The sequence below is a fragment of the Crocodylus siamensis genome, chromosome 2, assembly GCF_052110815.1.
Source record: "Crocodylus siamensis isolate JL-2025a chromosome 2, ASM5211081v1, whole genome shotgun sequence".
NCBI lineage: Eukaryota > Metazoa > Chordata > Crocodylia > Crocodylidae > Crocodylus > Crocodylus siamensis.
The window spans coordinates 129,317,220-129,342,889 of record NC_143396.1 but is presented as its reverse complement, the minus strand read 5'-3'; the positions used below and the strand labels follow the sequence as shown (position 1 = coordinate 129,342,889).

Below are 25,670 nucleotides of genomic sequence, written 5' to 3'. Positions count from 1 at the left end.
TGCTTTCTTGGTCTCTGTAAAGCTGTGAATGTTAAGGTGTTTTGCTAGCTACTCTGTACTTCCCTTATTTCGCAGAGTGTCCTTAGTTTGGATGCCAGAACAGTTCTGACTAGACTATTTAAAGGTTAACAGGTGAGTATACAGCTGTTTTAGAGCTGCTGCAAAAATGGTATTTTTCCCAATGGCTAGAGAAGTAAGGTCATGCTATGCAATCAAGCCAAGATTTTCAAAAGTGACTAACTTTTCTGGATGTCTCTGTGTTTGAGGGCCAACTTGAAGACACTTTTAAGGGTGTTGATTTGCAGAAAATTCTGGGTATCTATCCTCTGAATATCATTTTTTCTAAGATGTCTTAAGTCTGATACTTGAAAACTGAAGTGCCCAACATCCCTACTCCCTTGTGTGAGTCTTGGCTTCAATCTATGGTGGAACTCCCAGAGAAATTAATGGGACTTTCATTGTGGGATAAAAGCAAAACATGAGCCTCAAAAAAACACGACACTTTTTTTGAATGGGATACAATGGGCTTAAAAACCAAATTGTATTTTCTAAGTCTTTGATTTATAAAGGGTTAACCTCAGAGAAAAATTATCCAAACAGTTCTTTAAGGAATGTTTTTCTGTACATTCAGCTTGGAGACCAAGGACAAAATACTCCTCTAAAATATGTAATGCAGATGACGCAAGGGTAATAATTTTGTTTGAAAGGATGGTAGAACCATATATACAGGTGATCTTCAGGACAGTTCTGCTTATTGTTCATTGAGTGCATTGTGATGCACAAGGGAAAAAAGATAGCTTATCAAAGCTGCATTTAATTGCAAGCATAACTGAAGACTGGGATTTTCCAAAGAGCATTAAAATCCCATTTGGTTTTTGTGGAAGTTGAGTGCAAAACTGTGTTACATGCCAAAGTTTGAATGTACCTCCTTGGAAATTAGCCCCAAGTGTTTTCATCAATCCCAAAGTGCATTTTATTTCAGACTTTATTAATGATATGTCCTAGATGGCACAATTCTAGCCCTATTATTATAGTTATACACATTAAAATATTTAAATTTCATAATGGTGGAAAATTGGGAATACTTCTTAAACAATAAACATAACCCTTAGTTCTTAGTTTTGCTTTTCTATCTGTGAAATGGTTAAAATTTGAAAATGCAAATAGAATTATTTTACAAAACTGTAAACCTGTTTTGCTGAAGTTGCATTAAATTCTGTAGATCAGATTGTAAAACTGCCTGCCTAAATTGGACAAACTGACAGGAACAGGTAGATGTGCTCATGTGTTTATATGTGCATAAATGTAGGGTGCCACTGGTGGGGATCTGGCTGTGTTTGTCTGCTCTGAGTCCAATGAGGTGAAACTGAAGAGGACAGGAAGACCTCAATCCTAAAAAACACATGTACAGAACACACAGCTTTCAAGCCTGAAGTAATATGGGTTTGGGTCAACTGCAGAGCTTAACACATAGTGTATTGCAGGCTTTTGCAGGATTAAGGCCTTGGTGCTTATCTCCAGCATGGATTTAATTCCTAGAGCTAAAGTCCTTATATCAGTCATTATTTCAGATTATTCAAAATGAAAACCAAAAATTAAATGGATACAAAGGAACAGAGGGAACTTGCATGGATTCTGGGAACTAGCAAGTGAGGGTTCTACAAAAGATCTGTGTATCTTTACACTTAAAGTCTCACAAACTACACCACAGGGATCCAACACTATTTAGCTTATGGCAACTAAGCACAGGGAAGAGTCAGAGCTATTTTCTGTCCTGTCATACTCATATTGATATAATATCTAGTGATATAATATAATGCTAGTAGCTAAGCAATTTGGGACTGGAGTTGTGCAGCGATATATGCATTGCACACAGGTACTTCTGACCAGTTAAACTGCCCATTTTTTCTACCACTGTGTAAATGCACTTTTTACTGCTACGAATACACCAAGAAGAAAAAGAAGTTAGGCACAAGAAACACTTATTGGACAATGTGTCTTTAACAGGAGATAAATTATTACTTTACTAAGTCGCCAGAGGTTTTTACTTGCTGTGTACAGAAGAGTCAGCTGCTTTTCTTGAAGGCTTAAAAACATCAATTTCAATAGCAATGCTTTGAAGTTAGTGGCACTCCATAACCCATAAAATTAGCATTCTCAAAGGGGCCCTAAGAACAGTCTTTAGTAGTCTAGATACCTAACAAGTACTATTTGAAGAATCCTGAAACTGTGCTCCAATAAAACTTTGAAATATCACAGTGGTAAGAACAAAATGTTTTATTTTTTGAGGATCAGGGAGCCAAGATCTGCTCAGAAGCTACATATTTATTTTTGACCTCTCTTTGTCAAGGACAAAGGAGTTGTTTTATTGAAACACAATTTTTTTAATGTATCTAATTTGTACATTAAGCAGATATATGGACTTCTGTTAAGTTTCACCATCCCTGGACATGATTAAAAGGCTTAAGCAGACCATACCGACTGAAGACAAAACCTGTATTGTTTTGATGGAAAATCAAACTGTTTCTTTGCTGAAATAACATGTCAACATACAGACTGTAAATATATTCTGAAAGACAAATTCTGCCTACCTGTATAGAAAATTCACTTTAAAATTGTGGATTTCTTTCTGACGGCAGAAATGTATATATAATATTCCGTTTCAAACTTCTAATCAGTGCTTCATTTTATGCTATTTAGAACTTCTTAATTATGGCCTTGAAATGCAAAAGTTTACAACATGATGCTTTTTAAAAAAAAATTGTACTGATCTAAAATGGAAATGATCCTCAGATTTTTTTAAGCTATTTTCCTCCTGCACAGTAAATAATAGTTTTCACACAACTCTGCAAATCCACAATGACTTAAACATTTGCACAGGCTGACTGGTAAAATTATTCCAAACATTAACTGAGCAACATGAATTTAAAAATCCCATTAAAAATATTTTACCTACTAATGTTACAAGTTGCATTTAAGAAACAAAAAAAAGTAAAAATCAAAACATACTTATTTTGATTTGCACTTTGTTCTTGACAATACTTTGGGCCAAACTCTTGACTTGCTGAAGCAGCACTTACGCAGCCATGTAAATAGGATTTTTGGCACCTGGATAGCTTTTAGGTTTGACTTCCACCTCAGAATGGGATTGCTTAGATATGAAGGTAGAGGGTGAACTGCCCTCTACCTTTGCAGCATAATGTTTAGGGTACTTCCTCAGGGAACAAGATACTCAGGTTCTGGGCCCCGTTCACACAAAGATTATAAACATGCATCTCCTGCTTCCCAGGCAAGTTCTATAACCACCATGCCATGGGTTAGGTGTTTCCTAGTGCCCTTCCAGTCTCTTGCTGAAGCTGACCCACTGGACAACCAGGAAGGGCTAGGGGTAGAAAGCAAGCCAGAGTAAGCATGGCTTACTAAGAGGGACTCTTCCCAAAGAAAGAAGGGCAAAGAAGGGGGAGCTGGGTTCTGGTTCCAGCCTCTGCCTCCAAAGGTGGCAAATACCCACCCCACTGCTGCTTTATCCCAATTTATCTAATGGATATTAAATGCAAGGTGCAGAAAAGTCACTGGGGAGCGGGGATGAAAACCCCAGGCCTTCTTCCTGCCAAGGAAGCATGCACCTCAGTAAGCCCCGCTTTTTCCGGCTTGTTTTTCTTTTGGTTCTACATCTCTCCTTCACCTGGCTGTCCAGAGAGCTGGCTTAAAGAAGAAGAAGGCCAGAAGCCACTCTGGACATTATTTAGTCTATGACATGGTATTTAGGATCCTTTGCTGGGAAGTATGAAATGCAGTGAAGAGGCCTAGAAACCAGATACCCCATTTCCTGGGCCACTGCCCCAACCACTAATCTGTTGGGGTAAGAGGGCCACCCCTCCTCCAGGAAAAAGTTGCTAATCATAGTCTTATTCCAACTAAAACTTTGTAACTGATATGGACATGTACTCAGGAGATTCAGTTCCATCCCTGAACCTTGTTGACCACCAGGGAGCCTAAAGCAAGAGTACCTATACAGGTGGAAGTGAAGTCTGACATCTTTGTCGGTGCCAAAAATTGGACTTAGGTGACTATCTAAGTGTCACCTAGCTAAGAAAGCTGAAAAAAGATCCTTTGTGTATTGCCAACTTCTCTATGATGGTCTGTCTGTCAGTTTACCTTACTGTTTGTGGGGGTATGGCACATAGCAAAATGGGAGTGCAAAGGATTTTTTAATAGAAATATATATGAAGTGTATATATAATATACACTATATATTCTATTTATTTAATAGAAAATATTAAAAAAAACCCACAAAAGGGGCATAACAGGTGTATTCCTCAAACCTAATTTTAATGTGTCATTTGAAATCAACTACATTAACTTTTCATATTAGCATATCGTTGGTATCATTAGCTTCTGAAGGTGTGAACAGTACAAGTGTGATGGCTTTAACACATCTAATCATAACACAGGACGTTTTTCCTATTTGAAAAAGAGCAACAAGCCACAAAAATGTGTCAGTGATTGGCTGTTTCTGCACATGGTTGGTTTTGTGATTTCCATCTGCCTAAGAAATACTCCAATATCCTGGCTTGTTTTAACTTTACTTTTAATGAAATTACAGTTGTATTAAAAAAACAACTGCCTGGGAAATAGAAGTAAATGTCATTCTCTGAAAGGTGCCTAACAGAATTAAAAAACCCTCTCCCAGTGAATTCCAGTGAAGGTTGGGCATATAACCTCTTAAGCCCCCTTTTCAATATCAAAACCTAAAAGTAAAAAGATATCTTGAGCATCTTAATTTTTAAATGCTCTTCCATGTAGTACCATGAACTCTTGGTCTGATCTTTCATCTATCTATAGTTTTGATGTAGCATCACCTACTGCCAATGCTGTCTATAAGTGGCTCTACCATTCCAAGGGGAAGAGCTGGACCGTGAATTCTTGGGTCAGCTTGCGGAGGCACTTAAGGCAAGGTATGTAGTTGTCATGGGTGATCTAAATTACCCAGACATCTACTGGGAGGAGCAGTCAGCCAGGTCTGACTGCTCACGGAGGTTCCTAGCTGAGATACAGGACCTCCATCTAGCCCAGGAGGTTCACAGTCCCACCAGGGGGAATACCCTGCTGGACCTGGTCCTGGCCACAGGCGACGACCTGGTGAGGGGACTCCAGGTCCTCGACTACCTGGGTGATAGCGATCATCACTTGCTGGAATTCACCATCCTGCAAAGGGTGTCAAGGGCCTTCAGCAAGGCAGTAGCCTTAAACTTTAAGAGGGCCAACTTCAATGAGCTGAGGAGATTAGTGGAGGAGGCACTACAGTCCTGGAGAGTAGGGCAATTGGGTGCCCAAGATGAGTGGTCGTTTCTTAAGGAGACAATACTCAGAGCCCAAGGAGTGACAATCCCAACAAGAAGCAAAGGGGGCAATAGTGCCCAAAAGCCCCCCTGACTCACCAAGGGCATTCGTGAATGCCTGATTTCCAAAAAGGAGGCGTACACCCAGTGGAAGGGAGGGGCTATCACCAAAGAAGAGTATACCTCCACCACTCGGGTCTGTAGGGGGGCTGTTAGGAAAGCTAGGGCTGATATGGAACTAGGGTTAGCATCAAGGATAACTAAAAGTCCTTTTTTAAATACATAGGGGGAATAAGGCGGCCCCAGGTAATGTGGGGCCCCTGCAGGATATGCTTGACAATCTGGTGGTTGCACCAGAGGAGAAAGCAGAGCTCTTTAACAATTTTGTTGCCTCCATTTTCTTGTGCAGGGACTCCCCTACCGAGATTCAGGATGGACACAGGAAAAACTCTGCCAGGCCTAGGGTCAGGGAGGGCCGGGTTAGAAAACTTCTGGAGGGGCTGGACGTGTTCAGATCAGCAGGTCCAGATGCTCTCCACCCCAGGATGTTGAGGGAATTGGCAAGGGTTATCATAGGGCCCCTGGCACAGCTTTACAAGCACTCGTGGTACTCTGGCCAGGTGCCGGACAACTGGAAGAGGGCCAATGTGGTCCCCATCTTTAAAAGTGGGAAGAGGGAGGACCCGGGCTGGATTAGAAAAAAAGCCTGGATTGCAAATTGGCTGAGGGGTTATACTCAGAGAGTGGTGGTGGATGGGTCATTTTCAACATGGAGGGAAGTAGGCAGTGGGGTCCCCCAGGGCTCAGTCCTTAGGCCCGCACTGTTCAATTTCTTTATTAGCAACTTGGACGACAGGGTGAAAAGCACCCTGTTTAAATTTGCAAACACCACCAAGATTTGGGGTGAGGTGGGCATGCTAGAAGGGAAGGACAGATTACAGTGGGACCTGGTCAGGTTGCAGGGGTAGGGAAATGAAAATAGGATGGGATTCAATGCTGACAACTGCAGGGTGCTGCCAGTAGGAACCAGCAGCATACCTATAAGCTGGGGAACTCCCTTCTCGAAAGCACGGTGGCAGAATGAGATCTTGGAGTCACTACTGACTCCAAGATGAACAGTTAGTAGGGTTAACCATACCTCATCCTGCATCCACAGATGCATCACAAGCAGGGCCAAGGAGGTGATCCTCCCCCTCCATGTGACACTGGTCAGGCTGCAGCTAGAGTACTGCGTCCAGTTCTGGACACCACACTTCAGGAGGGATGTGGACAGCATTGAGAGGGTCCAAAGGAGGGCCACTTGCATGATCAGGGGGCAGCAAGGTCCCCTATGAGGGAAAGTTATGGGACCTGAATCTGTTCAGCGTCCACAACAGAAGGCTGAGGGGGGACCTGGTGGCCATCTATAAACTTACTAGGGGGAACAGTGGGGTTTGGGAGAGACCTTATTCCCCCGACCACCTCCCGGAGTAACAAGGAATAATGGCCGTAAGTTGCTAGACAGTAGGTTTAAACTAGACAATAGAAGGCACTGCTTCACAGTCAGGGCAGCTAGGAATCTGGAACCAACTTCCAAGGGAAGTGGTGCTGGCTCCTACCCTGGGGGTCTTTAAGAGGAGGCTTGATGTTTACCTGGCTGGGGTCATTTGAGCCCAGTTTTCTCTTCTGCCCAGGGCAGGGCATCAGACTAGAAGATCTACAAGGTCCCTTCTGACCCTACATCTATGAATCTAGGAATCTAGGAATCCCGGGGACAGGACTTTAAACAGCAGCACATCTGAAGTCAGTTTCTGTTCTACAGACTACACAGCAACATATTCAGTGTTCCTAATTTTGACCTTATATCAACTGGCTGACCTGAGCAAGCTGTCCCTTATGAGCGCATAGGTGCAAAGAAGAATGTTTTTTCTGAGCATGTCTACACATGTGCATTTACTGCGCAGTAACCAAAATTACAGTGCAGTATAGGAGTGTGCCTGCACATGCATGCCCATACGTCACAGTATATATGATGACTTGCACCAACTTGACTGTAAATTTGATACCTGATACCCACCTAATTAGTTATTGTGCAGTAACACATGTGTAGATCTGCCTTAATGCACAGAAAAGGAGAAGGACATTTTGAGGATTTAGTCCCAAATCAGTCCACACACAGCATTAATGCACTTTAAAGCCTGCATGTGTAGATGCCAGCCTATTCCCAACTACTACACAACAACTTACCGCACAGTAAATTTAAGTCAGCATAAATGCACATGTAGATACACTCTCTGTGCACAAGAGGCTGCTGGCTCAGAACCTTTGCTTTGAAAGGAGAACCTGGCTGCTGGCTTCACTAGCCTAAAGCACTAGGAACCTATCATTATTGTCCTGGCCCAGAACTGTTTTACTCCCGTTCAGATCTTAGATTTTCTCTTCCCCTAAATGTCTTTCGGTTCATTCATTTAAGGCTAGAAGCTATGCCTGGACTCCTAAATCACTTCCCTGTTTTGTTTCCAGCAAAGAAAGTCCTAGCAAAATAACCAGAGTAGATATGAGTAGGCTGCTATTACACACTGGTTTTCAGAGGGTTCTGAGAGTCTGCCTTTTTCTTTTGAAAAATAGTTCCTGATAGAAAGTATCTGAGGAAATGGAAAGGAGAAGTCACCTCTTTGCCTATAACCAGATGTTTTAGATACCCCTGTCCCTCCTTTCCTTTCCTTTCCTTTCCTCTTTATGATTTACTAGAATTTCTACGTGCTCCTTTGCCCAGGAACTCAGTTTTCTCCCAATCCCTTTCTATGCCTCTTCTAGTGCAATATTGTATCTGGAATATTGTGTTGTTCCCAAACTAGGTCCCAAGCCAACAAAGTCTTATATATTGTAGTAAATTGACTTCAGCAGAACTACTCAAAGGGTGAAGTTAAGCATGGATGTGAGGATAGTACCAAGCTCTGACATAATACCTGTACCAGGATAGCTTTGTCAGCAGAGCCCCTACTACAGACACAGCCAACCCTAGCAGGCAGCATTTTCTATCAGTGTAACTGCACTGGTTCCATGAACAATTCAAACTTAGCTGGTAAAATCTCTCTTCTGTCAGTGTAGATGCACCTTCACTGGAGGCTTTGCTATTAAATCTCTCAGCCACAGGTGGGTAATTTTACACAGCACTTAGCTGGCAGAACAACACCAACCAACTTTGTAGTGTAATCCTGGCCTAAGCCTTTGCACATTCAGGGCATCAATATTTAGAACAGAAAGTGGACCAGGGACACTTCCATGTTTCCATTCTAGGGAAAAGAGGGCAGCTAGGCATTTTAGAGGAAAGGGACAACGTTAAACTATTCCTTTCACTTTTCTTCTCCACTCTAACTCCAAAAATCCTCTCCTCTACTCCCAAAGCACCCCCAGTGCTTGCTATTTCCCCCTTAAAATAACTTCACCTTCTTGACCCATTTAACTTCAGGGGTTGGGGCCTGTTTCTTCATTGCAGCTTCAGATAATCAGTTTGCCTGGCCAATACAGATTAAGTGCAGGTAGCTCAGAGCACTACACCCCTCCCTCATCATTTCCCTGGTTGCTGAGTCCTAAAAATTGAGTTACCTTCAATAATAAGTATCACCATATATATTGTGTCTATATCTGTATCTAAATACCCATATGCATATTTACCTGTCTATATAGAGAAATGCACTGGTAGCTGTATGTACATGTGCATGCACACATACACCACCATGCACACACCCACACACATACACCACCACACACACACACACACACACACACACACACACACACACACACACACACACACTACGATCTTGGCAATGTTATGTACACAGGGCTGTTGCTGGCTAAGAGATGGTATATTGGCAGTTCTAGAAGCTGCATATTCAGTTTTAGCTGCTACATTATGTACATACCTACTAGTGCAGATGCTTCTCCCATACACTGGTATGAAGTGGGAGTGATTTGGAGACGTCAGTGAAACTGCAGTGGTGTAAAACTAGTGCGAATGAGTTCAGGATGAAGCTGAATGCCTACGGAAGCTCCATTTCTTTTCATCCTTGTGCCTACTGTTTATATAGCAACTGGTCAAAAATATTTTTAAAAGATACCGCTTGTGCTTACTTGTACAGGCCATTGTAGGTGGGTCTGATTCCCTTCTGAAATAGTGTTCTTCACATAGGCAGGAGGTAGAGGCTTCCTCCAGTGTGTAGCTGTGTGGGGGACACTTGCTGCAAGATGGACTGTGGGGAGAAGCCTTGAAAAACCCAGGTCTGCAGACTGTAAGAGAGGAGGCAGAGACTAAGTTTTCTCAACATAAATCAATCCCTTGTCGTTTCCTTTTTAAAAACATAGAGTTAAAGAGATGAAATCAAACACTCATAAGGTATCTGGCCCTGAATTACTGAAAAACACTGGAAGAACATTTTCATGCTAATAGTTGCTATATGTTTAAAGTATTTTTGCAGAAGAGAATGTAAATGCTTTGGCCATTGATTTTTCTAGCAGCTGCCTTTGTCAGGTATTTATTTTTCTTGGTGAATGTATTAGAGTTAACAGATCTTCTGGCTTCTCTCTCTGCTTTGGAAAACATTAAAATATTGCTTTTTCACTCAATCTTAGAGGAATCTTAGGAGAATGGTGAAATATGTTTTGCAGTTTTCATTTAAGATGCCCTGTACCCAGAAATCAATGTCTCAGCACATAAAATAATAATATAGTTCTGTAAAGGAGGGGATATCTCTACCGACAGCTTTAAGACATTCTAATAAGACTATTTCCCCAGGGTTGTCTTCAGAAAACCTGTGATGAATTTTGAACTGCTACAGAGAAGACAGATAGCTCTGGGTATGCCCTGCACTAGACATGCTCTCTGTATAATATATTCCCTTTAGCTGTAATGTATATGTATGATGGACCTTACAGACTTTAGCTGAGAGCTATTATTTTTGTTCTTTTCCCCCCACCCCCATATGCTGGACAAGGGTCATTTTTTTTCTTCCTCTGGGAGCTTGAAGTGAATACAGGAATTTCTTGTTTCCAACTTCAAAGTGCCATAATCACAGACTCTGAGTACCTTGATTTGGATCTAATATTCAGACACATTGAGCTCTTCCAGCCAGGTGCTAAGCTAAGGTTTGGCTTAGAGGTTTCATTCTCTAAGATTTGTCATATGGATATGAGAACAGAATCTTATCATCGCAATGGGTAAAATGCTTTGTTTTGTTTCCCCCTCTCCTCCAAGGAAAGGAAACCAGGCCAACACATGGAGACTGTACACAGCTGACCAATTTCTATTCTCTGCATAGGTGTAAGATTACCAGGATGCAACTCTTCTCACATCATATCCTCTTTTACATTGGCTTCTTCAGGCTGACCACTACAGCACTTGTCAATGAAAAAAAGCTAGTCTTGATCTGACAGGAAAAAAGGGAAATTTCTTTTGGAAACAACCAGTCTTTCTAAATTAAAATTACTGCTACTGCAAGTAAGCCCTGCTGTGTGGGTGAGCTAGTTTGTCACTACAGCCAGGAAGAACTGAGACCACACCAAAATCTGTTTTAGACCCAAAAAACTTTTATTCTGGGCCCACTTCTTGCATTTTTCTCCATCTAAGATCTCTTTGCCTTTTACAGAAAACATCTGTCACTTCTCACTAAATGACCTTGATAATCAAAAAGAACTGGCTGGCCCTGGGCCCTCTGCCCCTACCATCCCCACCAAAAAAAGAATAGCTCCCCGATTATGTGACTGTACTAAAACGCACCCAAAAAAATCTAGTTTCACCACGTTACCATAGTGCAGAAAGGGAATAGACTTGGACCAATAAACCATGGGTGACTAACAGACTTTGCTCGCTGACAAACCTTGCACAGTGAAGCCTTGGTCCCTGACTGTGTCTACTAAGTTGGATGATTATGCTGATAATCATTTCAAGCAAGTAGGATGTGAGGTCTAGTTAATTAGTTCCAAATAGCAGGTGCTGAGCACTTTTGACAAACACGGCAATACACTATCTATAAAAAAAACAATAGCAGGTAGCCAAGGCATACAGTAAGGTCTGAATTTATTCCCAGATTTGTTTCCAAAGTACTCAAGAACTGTTCTTGTGGTTTCTCTCATTATAGCCAACTTTTTCCACAAAATTCAGCCCTGGTTATTCTTGCCCTATTAATAACGATATATTGTGTTACTGTACAATATCTACAGAGGTCCAGAGAAAATAGAAAAACCCCGAGAGCTCCTCCCCACCCTCAGTTTGTATTTCAAAGCTAAGCCCAGTTCACTTGCACCCGGAAGACAGTAGGGAAGAGGAAATGAAAGAGAAAATGCACAACATATAACAAGGGCAGCTGATGTCTAGAGTGTACAAGATGTAATTAGCCTTCAAAAAGGGCTTGAATTTATCTCATTATGTCTCATCAAGAAAGACAGAAAATCATTACGGCACAAGTTTAGCAAGCTTCTATTTTGTGTAAAGTAGCGAACGCAAGAAAAGTCAGTTTTCTTTGACAGATTTTCAACAAGGTGCAATTTGCTAATGACACTGAGATATCAAGCTCTACTTGAAGAGAATGTTTTGTTTACATGAATAAACATGTTACCAGCAAATATCCCCTGATGCAAACATCCCATAATATCTATATACTATTTTAATAAGACACATTAAATGAAAATAAAACTGCACCTGTTTTCACAGTTATTGGAATATGCCTAGGGCCAGATAGCACCCCCTTGTGGAGTTAAACAAAGCAAAAAACAAAAAAGGGCAGGTATTATACTGAAAAGAACACGGTACATCCTCATAATGCAGATGTACCAACACGTTATCCAAAAGAACAAGTTTATCAAGCCAAGGAAGAAAATTTGTGTCAAACTCCTAAAATTGAATTTGGCTCTTGTTACTGCTATGCTGCACCTGGCTGAAGGGCTACACGTATGTTAAGCTTCTTGAGGGAGACCATTTGGGGTTCTGGGCTCCACTGAGTTAAGTATAATATTGTATTGTAAAGATACTTGGGTATCTTTATTGTGCAGCCTGTTTTTTTCTGAAAAAAACTCCTAGCTGGCACCAGTGCTGCACTTGGCAACCTCGCAATACTTTTCTCCTTTTCACATGTGCACCTGGGGACATTTAAGGGTGCATGTAGTTTTAAAGATGACTTTTTGCAACTTATTGCCTATAGAAAAGAATCAGTAAATCTGTACATTGCTCCACGAGGGGCCGAAGAGAAGCATCATTGTGCACAGAAGTGTTTATGGTGCAGGTACTGTTCTAGGATGCATTCATTTGCTTTCCTCATCGCGCAGCATGTGGGAGCTTCCTGTATCCTGCAAAAATACAGTAGCCACGCCCAGATCTGAATCTCTTTTCCAGCTATCTATGCCATCTTGCTAACAAGCGGCACTGCTTGCAACTCCTCCTATATTAGGAATCAATTAACTTATTCTAAACACTTATCAAGCCAGCTTTATTTCTGGTCCAAGGCCCTGACTCACCAAGACACTTAAAATCTTACACACTTCAAAGGGATTATTCAAAGTTAGGCACCTGGCACACAGTTAGGGACTATTCAAAGTTATGTACCTCTCTGAGTCAGGCAGAAAGTTAATGTAGGTGTGCAGTGCAACACTCATGATGTCACTTTCCAGCAAGATTACAGCTCCCAACAGGAAGCTCAGAATTTCTACTTTTAATTAAAGCCCTCTTCTTTAGGTCTGGCCAGATGACGCATTTACACTTGGGTAACTGGACTTTACACCATTGCAGACAGATGATGTAAACCATTACAGCAGTGTAACTCACTTGAGTCCAGCATAGAATCACCTTGGGAAAAGTCAGCCAGTTTCTCCCAATGTAGGTGGTGTTTGTTGACTTCCATCCAAGGGGAAGCTATAAGCTCAAATCAAACAGGCTGCTACTTCCTCCTCGTCACATGGTAGTGAGACACTTTATAGTGCCTACTGAGAGTACCTATCCACAGACAAGTGCTCACCAGCCTGTTCTCAATTTGGGTGTAAATTATATTGGAGTATAATTGCAGATTGGCTGAAGGGTCGTACTCAGAGGGTGGTGGGGGACAGGTCATATTCGACCTGGGGGGAAGTGGGCAGCGGAGTCCCCCAGGACTCGGTCCTTGGGCCTGCGTTGTTCAATTTCTTTATCAGTGATTTGGACGAAAAGCAACCTGTTTAAATTCATTGATGATACCAAAATTTGGGGTGAGGTGAGCACGCTAGTAGGGTGGGAAAGACTGCAGCAAGACCTGGATAGATTACAGAGGTGGGCTAACAAAAACAGGATGTGTTTCAATACTGACAAGTGCAGGGTGCTGCACTTGGGCAGTAGTAACCAGCACACTTATAAGATGGGAAATGCCCTTCTTGAGAGCACGGAGGCAGAAAGGGATCTTGGAGTCATTACTGACTCCAAGATGAACATGGGCCAACAATGCAAGGTCACGGTTGGCAGGGCTAACCAGACTTTGTCGTGCATCCACAGGTTCTGTCCTTTTGGCAAATACTTGAGAGATGCTTATTAAAACACATATCCTAGATACTATAGGGGTGCAGGTTGCTGCCTATGTCCTAGATATTGCAACAAATGAACCCTATTCTGACTAGCAAACTGGAACATCTGGATATGACGGGGACAGACTGTGTGGAAGTCTAGTCTATCACAGAATAACATACATGACTGTAGAAATGAGGACACAACCCATAGCCCCACCCAACCATGCACAGCCTCATATCGGAATACAGCCTCCATCACCAAGCAGAGGTGCAATGCACTCCTATTCTGAGAGAAGAATAGTTGTAGTGATGGAACCTATAGGATTCACTGTGAGCTGGCAAGAAAGCAATGAAATAGGCAACTGACACAAGCCCTATTGGAACTGTAGAAAAGAGGGACAGAGAAGTACTCAGTGGTCATTTAACTGGAAGCTGACCACCCTCAGAATCACAAGTTCAGGATCTATAAAGGCCATAGGGTTGTTGCAACGGATTTCTGGGAGACCTAGCACAAGGTCCCTGGCAGCCTAGGAAGGGTGATATGTATGACTATGAGGACAAGAACAAGCAAAAGTGTGTATGGCTTAATGAAATGGCCCTGGAAAGCAGGAGGCCTTGAGTCCTAGCCTGGAACCTTACTCTCAGTGAGGCAGAAGCAGTGGCCTCCATCTGTTTTGTCCAATGACTATTACATTCAAGTAGCAATGGCCCTGTTATAAAAGCAGCGGTAAAGAAAGGTCTTGCAAATGTCTAGCCTGTTGTGTGGCAGTTAGAACACTGTACTGAGATGTGCTGCAGGTTCAAACCCCTCTAGGTGATGTGGGGCTACAACTTGAGTCTTTATCTTTCTCAGTCGGTGTCATAACTATTTGGCTACTGGGACTAAAAAATAGAAGTTGCCCACCTGCCACCTCCCAAAATTGACATCAGTTATGCACATATGTACCTGGCCAGTATGTGCCCCAACTGAGCACGCTCAGTCTACATGCTCTCACTTATACATCCGAAGCTAGAAAATAGCCACTTAGGGGCACACATGGAAATTAAATTCAGAACCTGGATCAAATAGCTATTGAACTAAAGAGCCAATTTGGGCTGCAGTAATTGAGTTCTCTGTTGATCAGACTCTGGGCAATGTCCAACCCACACTCACCAGTGCCTTATACATAGGGTAGCCATAAGGAAATCCAGGATATCTGAGACAGTGAAACCCCTGGCCCCACAAATCAGTGGCTCTGCTACAGGCAGAGGCAGAGGCTTGCGGGAAGGGGCATGGGTGCAGTCCAGCAAAAGGCAGAGCTGCCTGGCAGCCTCTGTGCCAAACTGTGCCCTGCACCCCTGCCATTTCAGGACTTCTGTTTAAATGTTGACCAACCGTCTGGGACCAGCCTACAAAATCTGGAACTGTCCTGACAAACCAGGATGTACGGTCACCCAGCTGCAGGTGTAACTTGGGTTTTAGAATATCTGACGAGTTTTCTGCTGCCATTCAATTTTAAAGTCTCTTAATGCAGTATAAATGCCTTTACTGAAAATTGCGCAGGTCCCCGGGGTTTAATTCCAATAAAATCTGACTTTATTCTGCTTTATTTTTATCTTGCTGTTTCTTATTCAACAGGTTTTAGAAGGGTACTTATCTGCACCATGGCAAAGTTGTTCATGTTAACAGCAGCTCCTCCTGCATCAAGAGGGAACAAAAACAAGGAGAGATAAGAAGAGTGGGATTTCCTCTAATTTACTCTAAGTCAGTTAAAGGAATTCAAATAAAGTTTTAAGCCGTTAAGAACACCTGCTTCTGTCTTCCTAACTTTAGAACACATGCCTCCTTAGGTAATTAACAGCCACTGGCGTGTGAAAATAGTCTTTAAATAAAAACAGCGGCTGAAGAAATAGCTATTTTTAGAGGTAGCAAATGTGCCATAAGTCATCCACAGGCAAGGTGGCAGTGCTAGGCACGAACATAATGTGCTTCTGTTCAGAAAAGATTTAGTAAGAGCACATCAAAGTTCACCTCTTTTATTTAATTTTTATACTTAACAAGAAAAGCAAAAGTCTTCTGCATGGGCTGTTAAAGGCTCTATAGCTTATGGTGGCACAGGCACTCAAGCATGGGTTGGGAAAGTGGAGCACTATGATGAGAAACAGCAGTAGGAACCTATTAGTCTTGGAATGCTATGGAGTGCATCTTCTAACAGGCAGCTACGTTAGGATGTGAATCACTGCAAGTGGCAGACAAGAGCTGAAACCTGAAACCCTGCTAAAAATTGTACCTTAAAACTCAGAGCAAAAGCAGCAACAAAAATTGTCATTGGGAGTGTTTAATGCCAGCTCTTTGTAGTAATGAGCTGAACTTTCATGTTCAAGGTAAGCATCAGGAGACAACAAGCTACCAGGAAACACCAAGGAAAAAAAACTAAGGAGAGCAAGAGAATAATGTCAAACAGATGTGACAACTGTACCGAGGCTGACTGATACTTGGATTTTCTTCCAAAAATCTTAACACCGCATGACTTGACTTGCAACTGCAGATGAGTAACGGTTTTGCTACTGGGCTAAGGACTGAGCTGAACCCCCTGGATTCAATTCTCACCCCATTGCAGCCATTTTCTACAGTAAGGTGCACAAAGCCAGCAGAGCTGCCTACCTGGAATTCTGAATGTGTAGGCAGAACGGACCTTTTCTTATTTCTTCCATGCTATTGGGCTTTATTACCAAAGATGCCTCTGGAAAATCCTCCACATTAAATGCAAAGATCGCCACACAAATGCCAGCATCCTTGCTGAAACCTATGTTATCAGCACTAAACCGGTGATACCCAAGCACCAGCATCACTGGACATTGTACACCGATGCCTGACTTTCGATTTCTGAAACAAGTGCTCTACTCCCACTTTAGTCATAGCCTGAGATCTTGCAGCAGCCAGAGGAAATGCTGTAAGGACACACTAAAAATCTATCTCAAGAGAATGGATGCCAACATCAAGATCTGGGAGAAGATGACTGCTAATTGATTCTAATTGCATGGCAACCTCAACCAAGCAACAGCCTGCTTCGAAGGAAAGCAACTTGACCTTGATGCAGACAAGAAAGAGAAGAGGGAAAAGGAGAAAAATCATTATGCAAATGAATCTGTGGCTCATGGATTGGACTCTTAAGTCCCCTCAAGGCCCAATGAGCCCCCGTAGGAATCATCATCAAATCAAGGGATTGCTGCCACTGCCAACACTATCCTAGAGCCTGAAGGCAGGGGCACTATTTTAAATCTTCCTTTGCTTGGATGCACGTGTCAGACCCACGTGTCAGACACTTTATGTCCCTGGTGCTCCCAGGTATAGGGTCACTGGAATTCAAACTACTGCCAACACACGGGCTCCCAAAACAGAAAAAGAGGTGAGACATGGCATCATTCCCTCCCCTCAGCCAGGCTACATGGCTACTGCAAAGCAGGATGCAAGCTATTCCCTATTCCAGGCTAGTTCAGAAGGCACACTGTACCTACAAATTCAAAGAGTTGTGAAGTATTGTACTTCTCTGAGCCCTCCCTGATCTCACTGGATGGTGTACCTCCACAACACTACTCTCCTATGACAAGATGAAAGCAAAAGCAAGTGTTGCAGACACGAAAGAGAGAAACCCTACTGAAGTTCCCTATCTGACCCTTTAGCAAACATACCCTGAAAAGCTGTACATTGCTCAGTCATTTCAGAATGCTTTAGCTCACTTTTAAATGGTGGTATTTAGTCAAATGAAATACTTTACCACAGGCTAACATATTTATCAAGCAAACCCAGTTTGTTCGGATCCCAAATGTCATGTACTTGTAGAACACAAAAGATCTCAAGGCAAACGTTTGACAGCCAATCTTTAACAGGCAAAAATCAAAAGAGGGTGAGATATGCACAAGGATATCCTGAAAAAAAGCCTGTTCTACCAAGTCTGTGAAAAGAACCATAGGAAAGTGACAGCAGCAAATGAATCTATATGGTGAATTGAACTAACATATGGCACAAAGTGTAGTAAAGTGAGACAGTGTTAACCAGCAGGAGGGCACATCACAAGCAGAGAAAGAAAGTATTGCAGACACAAAAGACAGAGACACTATTGAAGTTACCAATCTGAGCCTTTAGCAAACAAATCTATTATTCCCCAAAAGCTGCTGCCAGAATGACTGCCTTAGACACAAAGAAGAAATAACTATTGCTATAATTACATTCACTCAAAACGGAATTCCCAGCTGACCCAATGGTCAGCAAAAGGCCAATGCAACATTTAGTACTGTTACCATCCCTTGGGAATTTTCTCCAACTCCCAGATCATTGTTTCACATGACTGCATCAAGTTTCATATCAAAAAACAAAATGAAATAGAAAAAGGAATTTTCTAGCTCTCATGACTGTAGAAGAAAGGTTGTAGCCATGATCCAGTGAATCCTCCAGCTTCAGAAAACTAATAAAACAACCTACCATGCATCCTCCTCCTAGAACTCTCATAATTTTAGAGTCCCCCAATCACAATATTTGACAGCAAATTGGCATAAGGTTCATCTCAGGCTTAAGGTTCATCTCCAAAGTCAAGGAGGAGTTGGGAATTAAGTGATGCAAAAACTGTGTCTGGACCTTTCTGAGGGACTGAAATTAATCCACATGGATCAGGCACCAAAAATATCATAAAAAATAATAATTAGTGAATGGAAGCCTGGGGCATAAATAGACGTATGTTCTAGTGCATAGAACATTATGCAGCCAGTGCCCCTGGAACTGCCACGCTCCCTGTGGCCTGTCACTTTACATCTGGTTTTCTGCCGAACATTTCTTTGTCTTGTCTATCAGGATTGCAAACTTCCTAAGGCAGGAAGTATCTCTTACCATATGCATTACCTCAACCTACAGTAAAGGAGTCCAACTCTCTTTCAGGATCTCTAGATACCAATGCAAAATAAATTAAAGAAAAGTGGGCTGGTTGATTTGTTTGCCCCAAAGAGTTATATCTGCTATATTATACACATTCAGTTGGCTCTAGCCATAAGCACAGGTAAAGAATCTGTTGTCTGTATTCCGCAGAACAAAAAAAATTATGCCTAGCTAATCAACTCTGCCGTCATTAGCACATCACTCTAGCATAGGGAATGTGCCTGCAGATTTGTGGGATTTGAGAAAGAACAAGCTACAAATAAAGCAGATCCTATTCGGAGTCTCCAGAGTTGCCTTGCCTTTAAGCATTTTCCCGCAGAAAAGGGGGCTGAAGTCTATTATATCTAACTCAAAAAACCCCAAAAGCCATAGCCCTCTCCCTTTGTTTTTGAAAAAACCTTTTAAATATGGAATCAATTTGAGCAGCTGAGCTGCTCCAAGCCTTGATTTGTGATAATGACATGCATTTTACTTAAAAAACAAATGTGGCAGATTGTCATGGTGTCTTATAACCAGAAATATAAACCAGATGATCTCTGAGTCCTTTCCAATAATGTACAGGAACTGGACAGGAAAAACAAGTCTGTTCCTGCAGAATTTTGCAAGCAGGTTGTTAAGAACTAATCCTGCACTTCCTAACAACTCTCCTTGAACTGCAGGCCAGCATGGCGTCTGAGACCAACAATGTAAAGCTACAGGAAATGTGTAGAATTCCCCAATAATGTCTTCTTTCTGGTTGGTCTCTCTATCTGCGCTAGTGCATGTGTGTGTTAGTCTCTCTCCCAGCAAACCTTGGGATTTGGAGGGAATTAAGTAAATACCCACTAATAAAACAACATAATTCAAAGCTGTCACTTTGCCTGATGCTGTGAGACTTCCCGGAATCCTCAGGCAAGTCAAACAACTTTGCTTCAATTCAAGATCTCTTAAACAGTTTTTTAAAGCAGTTTTATGGAGCCGGTTGAAGAAAAGGGTCACCTGACTGCTTTGCACTGTAAAGAAAGTACAGACACTTATCTTCAAGGTAAGTTTACCAGTGAATCCCAAGTGGGAATATTCTTTTACAGACCTTATTCCTTAGACAATATGGTTCTTTTTTATGGTAATCTGTCCAATTTTACTTCCATCTAGGTTGAGGGGCATAACCTGCATTGCGCTCTGAAATGTCTTCAGTTCTAAATAATAAATCTAGAGTATAAATACAGTAACTTAAGACTTTCACGGCCCTGAAAGAGGAGTTTTCCACCATGCGAGCCACTAAATTGTCATACTCCAATTGGATGTACCAATAAGTAAACCAAGTCTTAACAGCTGTTAATGCCATTAAATTGTTTCTTCAAAACTTCATCACGTGTCACAGTTGGCACGCCTACATGAGACACTTACTGCACATTAGGTTAATAACACTGTGCAGTAGCGTGGCAGCTAAAAAACATGCTAATAGCCTACTGCACAATGTTATTAACCTAATACACAGCAAGTGTCACAAAATAACCATGCACCAGTGCTACTGTGCAGTAGTTACTGGGCATTCAGTTATTACTTCATTAAGGAAGTACTGAACTAAATGTGCAGTATTTAAGGTGCATTAATGAACATGTAGACCCACTCAGTATGTCATATCTCAGGAAAAAAATCCTAAAATCAACAATGTTGCAAACTACAGAGACATCTAGAATAAAACAGTTCTGATGTAACTTCCTATTGCTTTATTGGGAGCCCAGGGTGCTTTATTTTGACTGACTTTGTTTTAAAGATTTTAGATAAACGTTAAAAGCAAAATCTGCATTGGGCATAAAATAACAGCAATGTGTTAGAGAACTTGAGAGAAGAGAGGAGGTTTATCCTGGCACATAAACAAGAACTTTATCATTTTGGTTTGATTTCATAAAAGCAAAAATTAATGCCAATACTGGAACCAGGGGAAGAGGATTGTTGAAAGCACTCGATATTGTTCTAATTCTGCTCCCACTGACTTCAGCAGCAGCAGGGTGAGGCTAACGCTAAATGCTTTTGAAAAATCACATCCCTGCACTTCCAGGCATGTAGCCATGCCTGGCACGAAGGACAGATGTGTGCTAGATGCCAGGCCCTCTTATTACTTGCAGCCACAAAGTCTTATTGAACAGTAAAAAGAAATTACAGTCTCATTTTAGAAACACTGACCAGACTAGAGATGTACATAAGTACTTGCAGACTTTACCTATGCTGAAGAAGCAGTTGTTGGGGTTTTTTTTTAGCATATTTAACTAGCTCCTGTTGTGTTATAATTATACAGCTACTCTAATGGCCTGACTAGTAAGTAGCACTAGACAGGAAACACATTTTTTCCACTCAGGGAATCTTTTCAAAATCTCAGTTCTGCACTCCTTCCCCCTCCCTCCCCCTTTCCCCTGCCTTTCAAAACCTTTCAAAGTTTTGCATAAGCAAAGACAGGCCTACCCTAGAAGAGTTCTTATCCCATGGAGGGGTACTTACCCGGGATGTGGAAAAATGCCCCAGCAATATTGAAACTGAATTTCCTCCAGCTTGGTTGAGTGCCCTGACTAACAGGGTCTACTGAAAGTGGCTATACAGCTTTGTGGTTTTGCCCACAAATTCACCCAGAATGCATCTTTCCTGATGACAATTTAGCAAAAACTGGAATTCTGACACAGAAAGATCTGCTTTTGGCATAATTTCCTGGAAACAGTTTGTCCAGATCTACAACACAGGAACAGGTACCCAATGATAACACTGCTGGCAGTCCTATGAAGCGCTAAGGCAATGGTGAGAGAATTTACAGAAGCCACAGTGAAAGTTCTGATGTATGGAGTCCTTCTGGCTTTGGCCCTTACAACTGTACTCATAGTCTCATAGTTAGTAGGGTCAGAAGGGACTTGAGCAGATCATCAATTCCAACTCCCTGCCATGCCAGGAAAGAGTACTGGGGTCAAATGACCCCAGCGAGGTGATTGTCAAGCCTTGTCTTAAAGACCCCAGGGTAGGAGCCAGCACCACTTCGCTTGGAAGTTGGTTCCAGATCCTAGCCACCCTGACAGTGAAGTAGCGCTGCTTGATATCTAACTTAAATCTACCCTCTGCCAGATTGTGACCATTATTTCTAGTCACTCCTAGGAGTGCTCAGGGGAACAGGGACTCCCCCACTGCTTCCTGGTCCTCTCTGACTAGTTTGTAAACAGCCACTAGATCCCCCCTCAGCCTTCTCTTATGGAGGCTGAACAGGTTCAGGTCCCGTAGCCTGTCCTCGTAGGGCCTGCCCTGCTGCCCCCTGATCATGCAAGTGGCCCTCCTCTGGACCCTCTCCATGTTGTCCACATCCCTCGTCAAGTGTGGCGCCCAGAACTGGATGCAGTACTCCAGCTGCGGCCTGACCAGCATTGCATAGAGGGGGAGGATCGCCTCCTTAGACCTGCTTGAGATGCATCTTTGGATGCATGACAAGGTACGGTTAGCCTTCCTGTGTCCCCACTCTGTCAGCCCATGTTCATTTTGGCATCAATAATGACTCCAAGATCCTTTTCTTCCTCTGCACCTCTACTCATCTATATTGATTTGAATATGTAGTCACTGGAAAGTTATTCAATATGAGCCACTGTGATGAAAAATATAATACATCAGGCTGCTATTTTTCAATGTTTGCCTTCATACACACACACAGACACACACACACACAGGTGTATGCTCCCAAATCTGGTGATATTTCAATGGGCTTGTTAAAAATATGATTGTTACATTTTTTTAAGCACCCTAACCCAAAGTTCATTTCAAAATGCAGCCATTTGCCATAGCTGCCAAATTTTGTGCCACTTCGTGCATGACATTTTCTGCAAAGCACTTAACGAGCTCATCTGCACATTTATATATTTGCCTGTAACAACATTCAGTTAATGACATTGGCACATCTTGCCTTAAGGGGTGTTGGGGGTAGGGTACAAAACTGGACTATCTTTGGCAGTCAGAGCTGTGCCTGGCTTTTTGGAGAACATGGAGGAGGAAGCTAGGAGAATGCTAGAATAGCAGGGAATGGGGGATTGGCTGGACCTGGAATAGAGCTACCCTAGGAGACTGACACATAGCAAGTCCTGTCAACCATGTGCATATTAAATTCAAACTCCCTATGATGTGGCTACCTGCTGCCTGCAAGGCCACGTTGAAAGCTACCCTTGGGGGCTGGTGGTTTCCCGGCTGGACACTCAGGTATCTCTCAATTAATTTGAATAACCACTTAGCTAATAGTCACAAAGGAAGAAAAAACTGATTATAGTATGTGATGCCTCAGGATTCTGCACTCCCCCACTTCCTTTTTTTTAAATAAAGAAGTCATCAGCTTCAGTGACATTATGGAAGAGATATTAAACACAGAAAAGTGTTTAAAGTAATAGCTCTCCAAGCAGCTGTACTTTGATCTCCTTATTTAAATCAAAATAAATAGCAAGTATAATTGTCATAACAGAAAGGTATCTTACACAAGGTGCCTAAAGCATAATCAGTGTTGCAACATGATCAGCAAATAAAAAATGAGTCATGTTAAAATGATCATCCAAGACAGGAAATCTGCCTGTCACCAGTGACAAAACTAATTAAGGGTTACAGTTTAAGTTCCCTCCACAACACCCCAAACGGATGCTCAGGAAGTCACTGTGAACTCTGGACTGCCAGGAAACCAAACACCTTTGGCATTACAGCATCAAATGTACTTCAATCTATTGCCATAAGGCATAATCCATTCTTATCCCACACCTCCCAGCCCCTCATACCCACAGCTCTAATAATAAATACTCATACCCTTACACTTTTGTCAGTGATTACTTTCAACTAACAACTTCTGAAATGGTCCCTTTCCTCCCCCTACCACCCTACTGTGCTGTGTTAGTATCCCTGATCCCACTCCCTTGGCTCCTGAGATGTCCCAGTGACCAGTCTTCCAAGATGTCAAAGGAAAGAGGCAGTCAGTAGCTGACTTCAGCACCTCTGCTTTCTTGGGTCTTCAATACTGCTTTATTTTCTAAGAAACCCAGTAGAGCAGCCTATTTAATGACCATCCCTCCTTACTGTCTACAGGGTATCATATTGAGGTGACCCTGTAACTGCCTGAACTGCTGCTACCTGGCTTCACTTAACACTGCAGGGAACTAGGACTATAATATCATTAACTCCTCCTAATGGGGATAACCTGGGAGAAAGAGGCAACTCCAGGTAGGTCCCACCAGCTACGGGAGACAGAACCTCCACTAAACAAGTGGCTAAGGCCTGGCTGAAGCACAATGGCAAATTCCATAGCAAAAAACTGGAATACCAAAGTGCCTGGGTAAAAAAGGCCGATTTCTCTTGCCACAGGGGGTGCATCCCCACAAGTGCCCACATGTGGTTTGCAATGCCTCAAACCTATTTGAGGCACTGTGAAATGTGGTGCATATGTTCCAGTTTACTGTGCTGCTAGTTTGCGGCGCAGGAGTTTTTTCTGACACCATGAGATCCCAGTGTCAAAAAAAACTGAAATAAAACAGTGCAGCACATACAGAAGCAGCGAGCGCCACAGGAAACTGGAGCTTGGCCAACCAGAGTCATACTCAGGCTCCAGCCAGGCTCCAAGCAGCTGGCTCAGTACCGCTGCTACCCTGGAAGGCTCCCAAGATCCCAGGTAAGGCTGCTGGGGTCAGCACAGGTGCTGACCCCAGCCTCCTCTACCCCACCCTAGTCTATTTGCCATGCGCCAGAGTATGTGTGCAGGGGCATGCCCAGGGACAAACAGCAGCAGCATAAATATGTGCTACTGCTCTTTGTCCTGTGGGAAATGCGGGCCCTGCATGTGCACACTCATGGGGATGTGCCCAGGATATGTAGAGCTCTTGTGGAGATTAAAAGGGAAGCTCACATCTATCAGAGCTGTAACAGGCTTTCTGAAGACTCAAGCAGACATTACCATATCAGTTTGAATCCATGGATTCCTACCAATTAGTTACTAAAACTCCTTCCGACACATAAGCATTTAAGTCATGTTTTTAGTTGTTTCCCCCAACAACACAAGGGCTGTAACTTTACTATTTTTTTGTAAATGAAAGCAGATTTGTCATGCAATCACTTGGCTCCAGGAGCTGGATCTTTAAAAACAAATACAAGGACACCAAACAACTCTAGCACCTGCCAGCAATTTATTACAAAATATGATTGCCCACATTTTGTAATCATTCCCGCATGAGTAAAGTGGTAGAACTCCCCTTATTTCAATGGTTATCCAGGATTTCTAATGATGTAGCCAAGACTAGAATATTGTTTTATATATGCACAAGATATATCTGTAGTGAGGAATGCAACCTTGAATCATTTGTTGTTTGTGCAAGTCAAATGTCAGGCACAAAGTTGTATTAATAAAGGTACTTTTTGTATCATTTTACATTACTTTCTCTTTGCTATAAATGTTTTGATTTAAAATTTTAGGTCATCCTCATGAGTAAGTGGTCTGCCCAACTTGAGAAGGTAGCTGGCTGATTTTGCAGGCAGATCACAGGGCCGCCTGCCATTTTTTGAGGTCTTATTGTGGCTGCTTCCCTCCCCTCAGCCTCTGATTGGCTGAGAGGCCCCGGTAGCCCTGCCCCTCACTATCGATTGGCGGTGAAGGCTGTCCATCATGTCGCCTCCACCCCTTGACACCAATTGGTGAAGAGGGATGAGGCTACATGATAGATTTCATAGATTTCATAGACTTTAGGGCTGGAAGGGACCTCGGGAGATCATCGAGTCCAGCCCCCTGCCCAAAGGGCAGGAAGCCCGCTGGGGTCATAGGATCCCAGCAAGATAAGCATCCAATTTACTCTTGAAGGTGTTCAATGTAGGTACTTGAACCACCTCCGCTGGCAGACTGTTTCAGACCTTGGGGGCTCGGACAGTAAAGAAATTCTTCCTTATGTCCA

The 25,670-nt window shown here is 42.5% G+C and overlaps 1 protein-coding gene across 21 annotated transcripts in view; it reads right to left on the bottom strand.

Annotated features, from left to right (window-relative positions):
* Positions 1-25,670, bottom strand: part of EPHA5 (EPH receptor A5) — a 369,517-nt gene that overhangs the window by 180,658 nt on the left and 163,189 nt on the right. For 16 of the 21 annotated variants that reach the window (XM_090036836.1, XM_090036837.1, XM_090036832.1 and 13 more), the window contains exon 4: positions 9,459-9,614. The exons of the other annotated variants lie outside the window; for them this stretch is intronic. In XM_090036836.1, the coding sequence (XP_089892962.1) occupies positions 9,459-9,614 (156 nt within the window). The remainder of the gene's footprint in view (positions 1-9,458; positions 9,615-25,670) is intronic. 21 annotated transcript variants of the gene reach the window in all.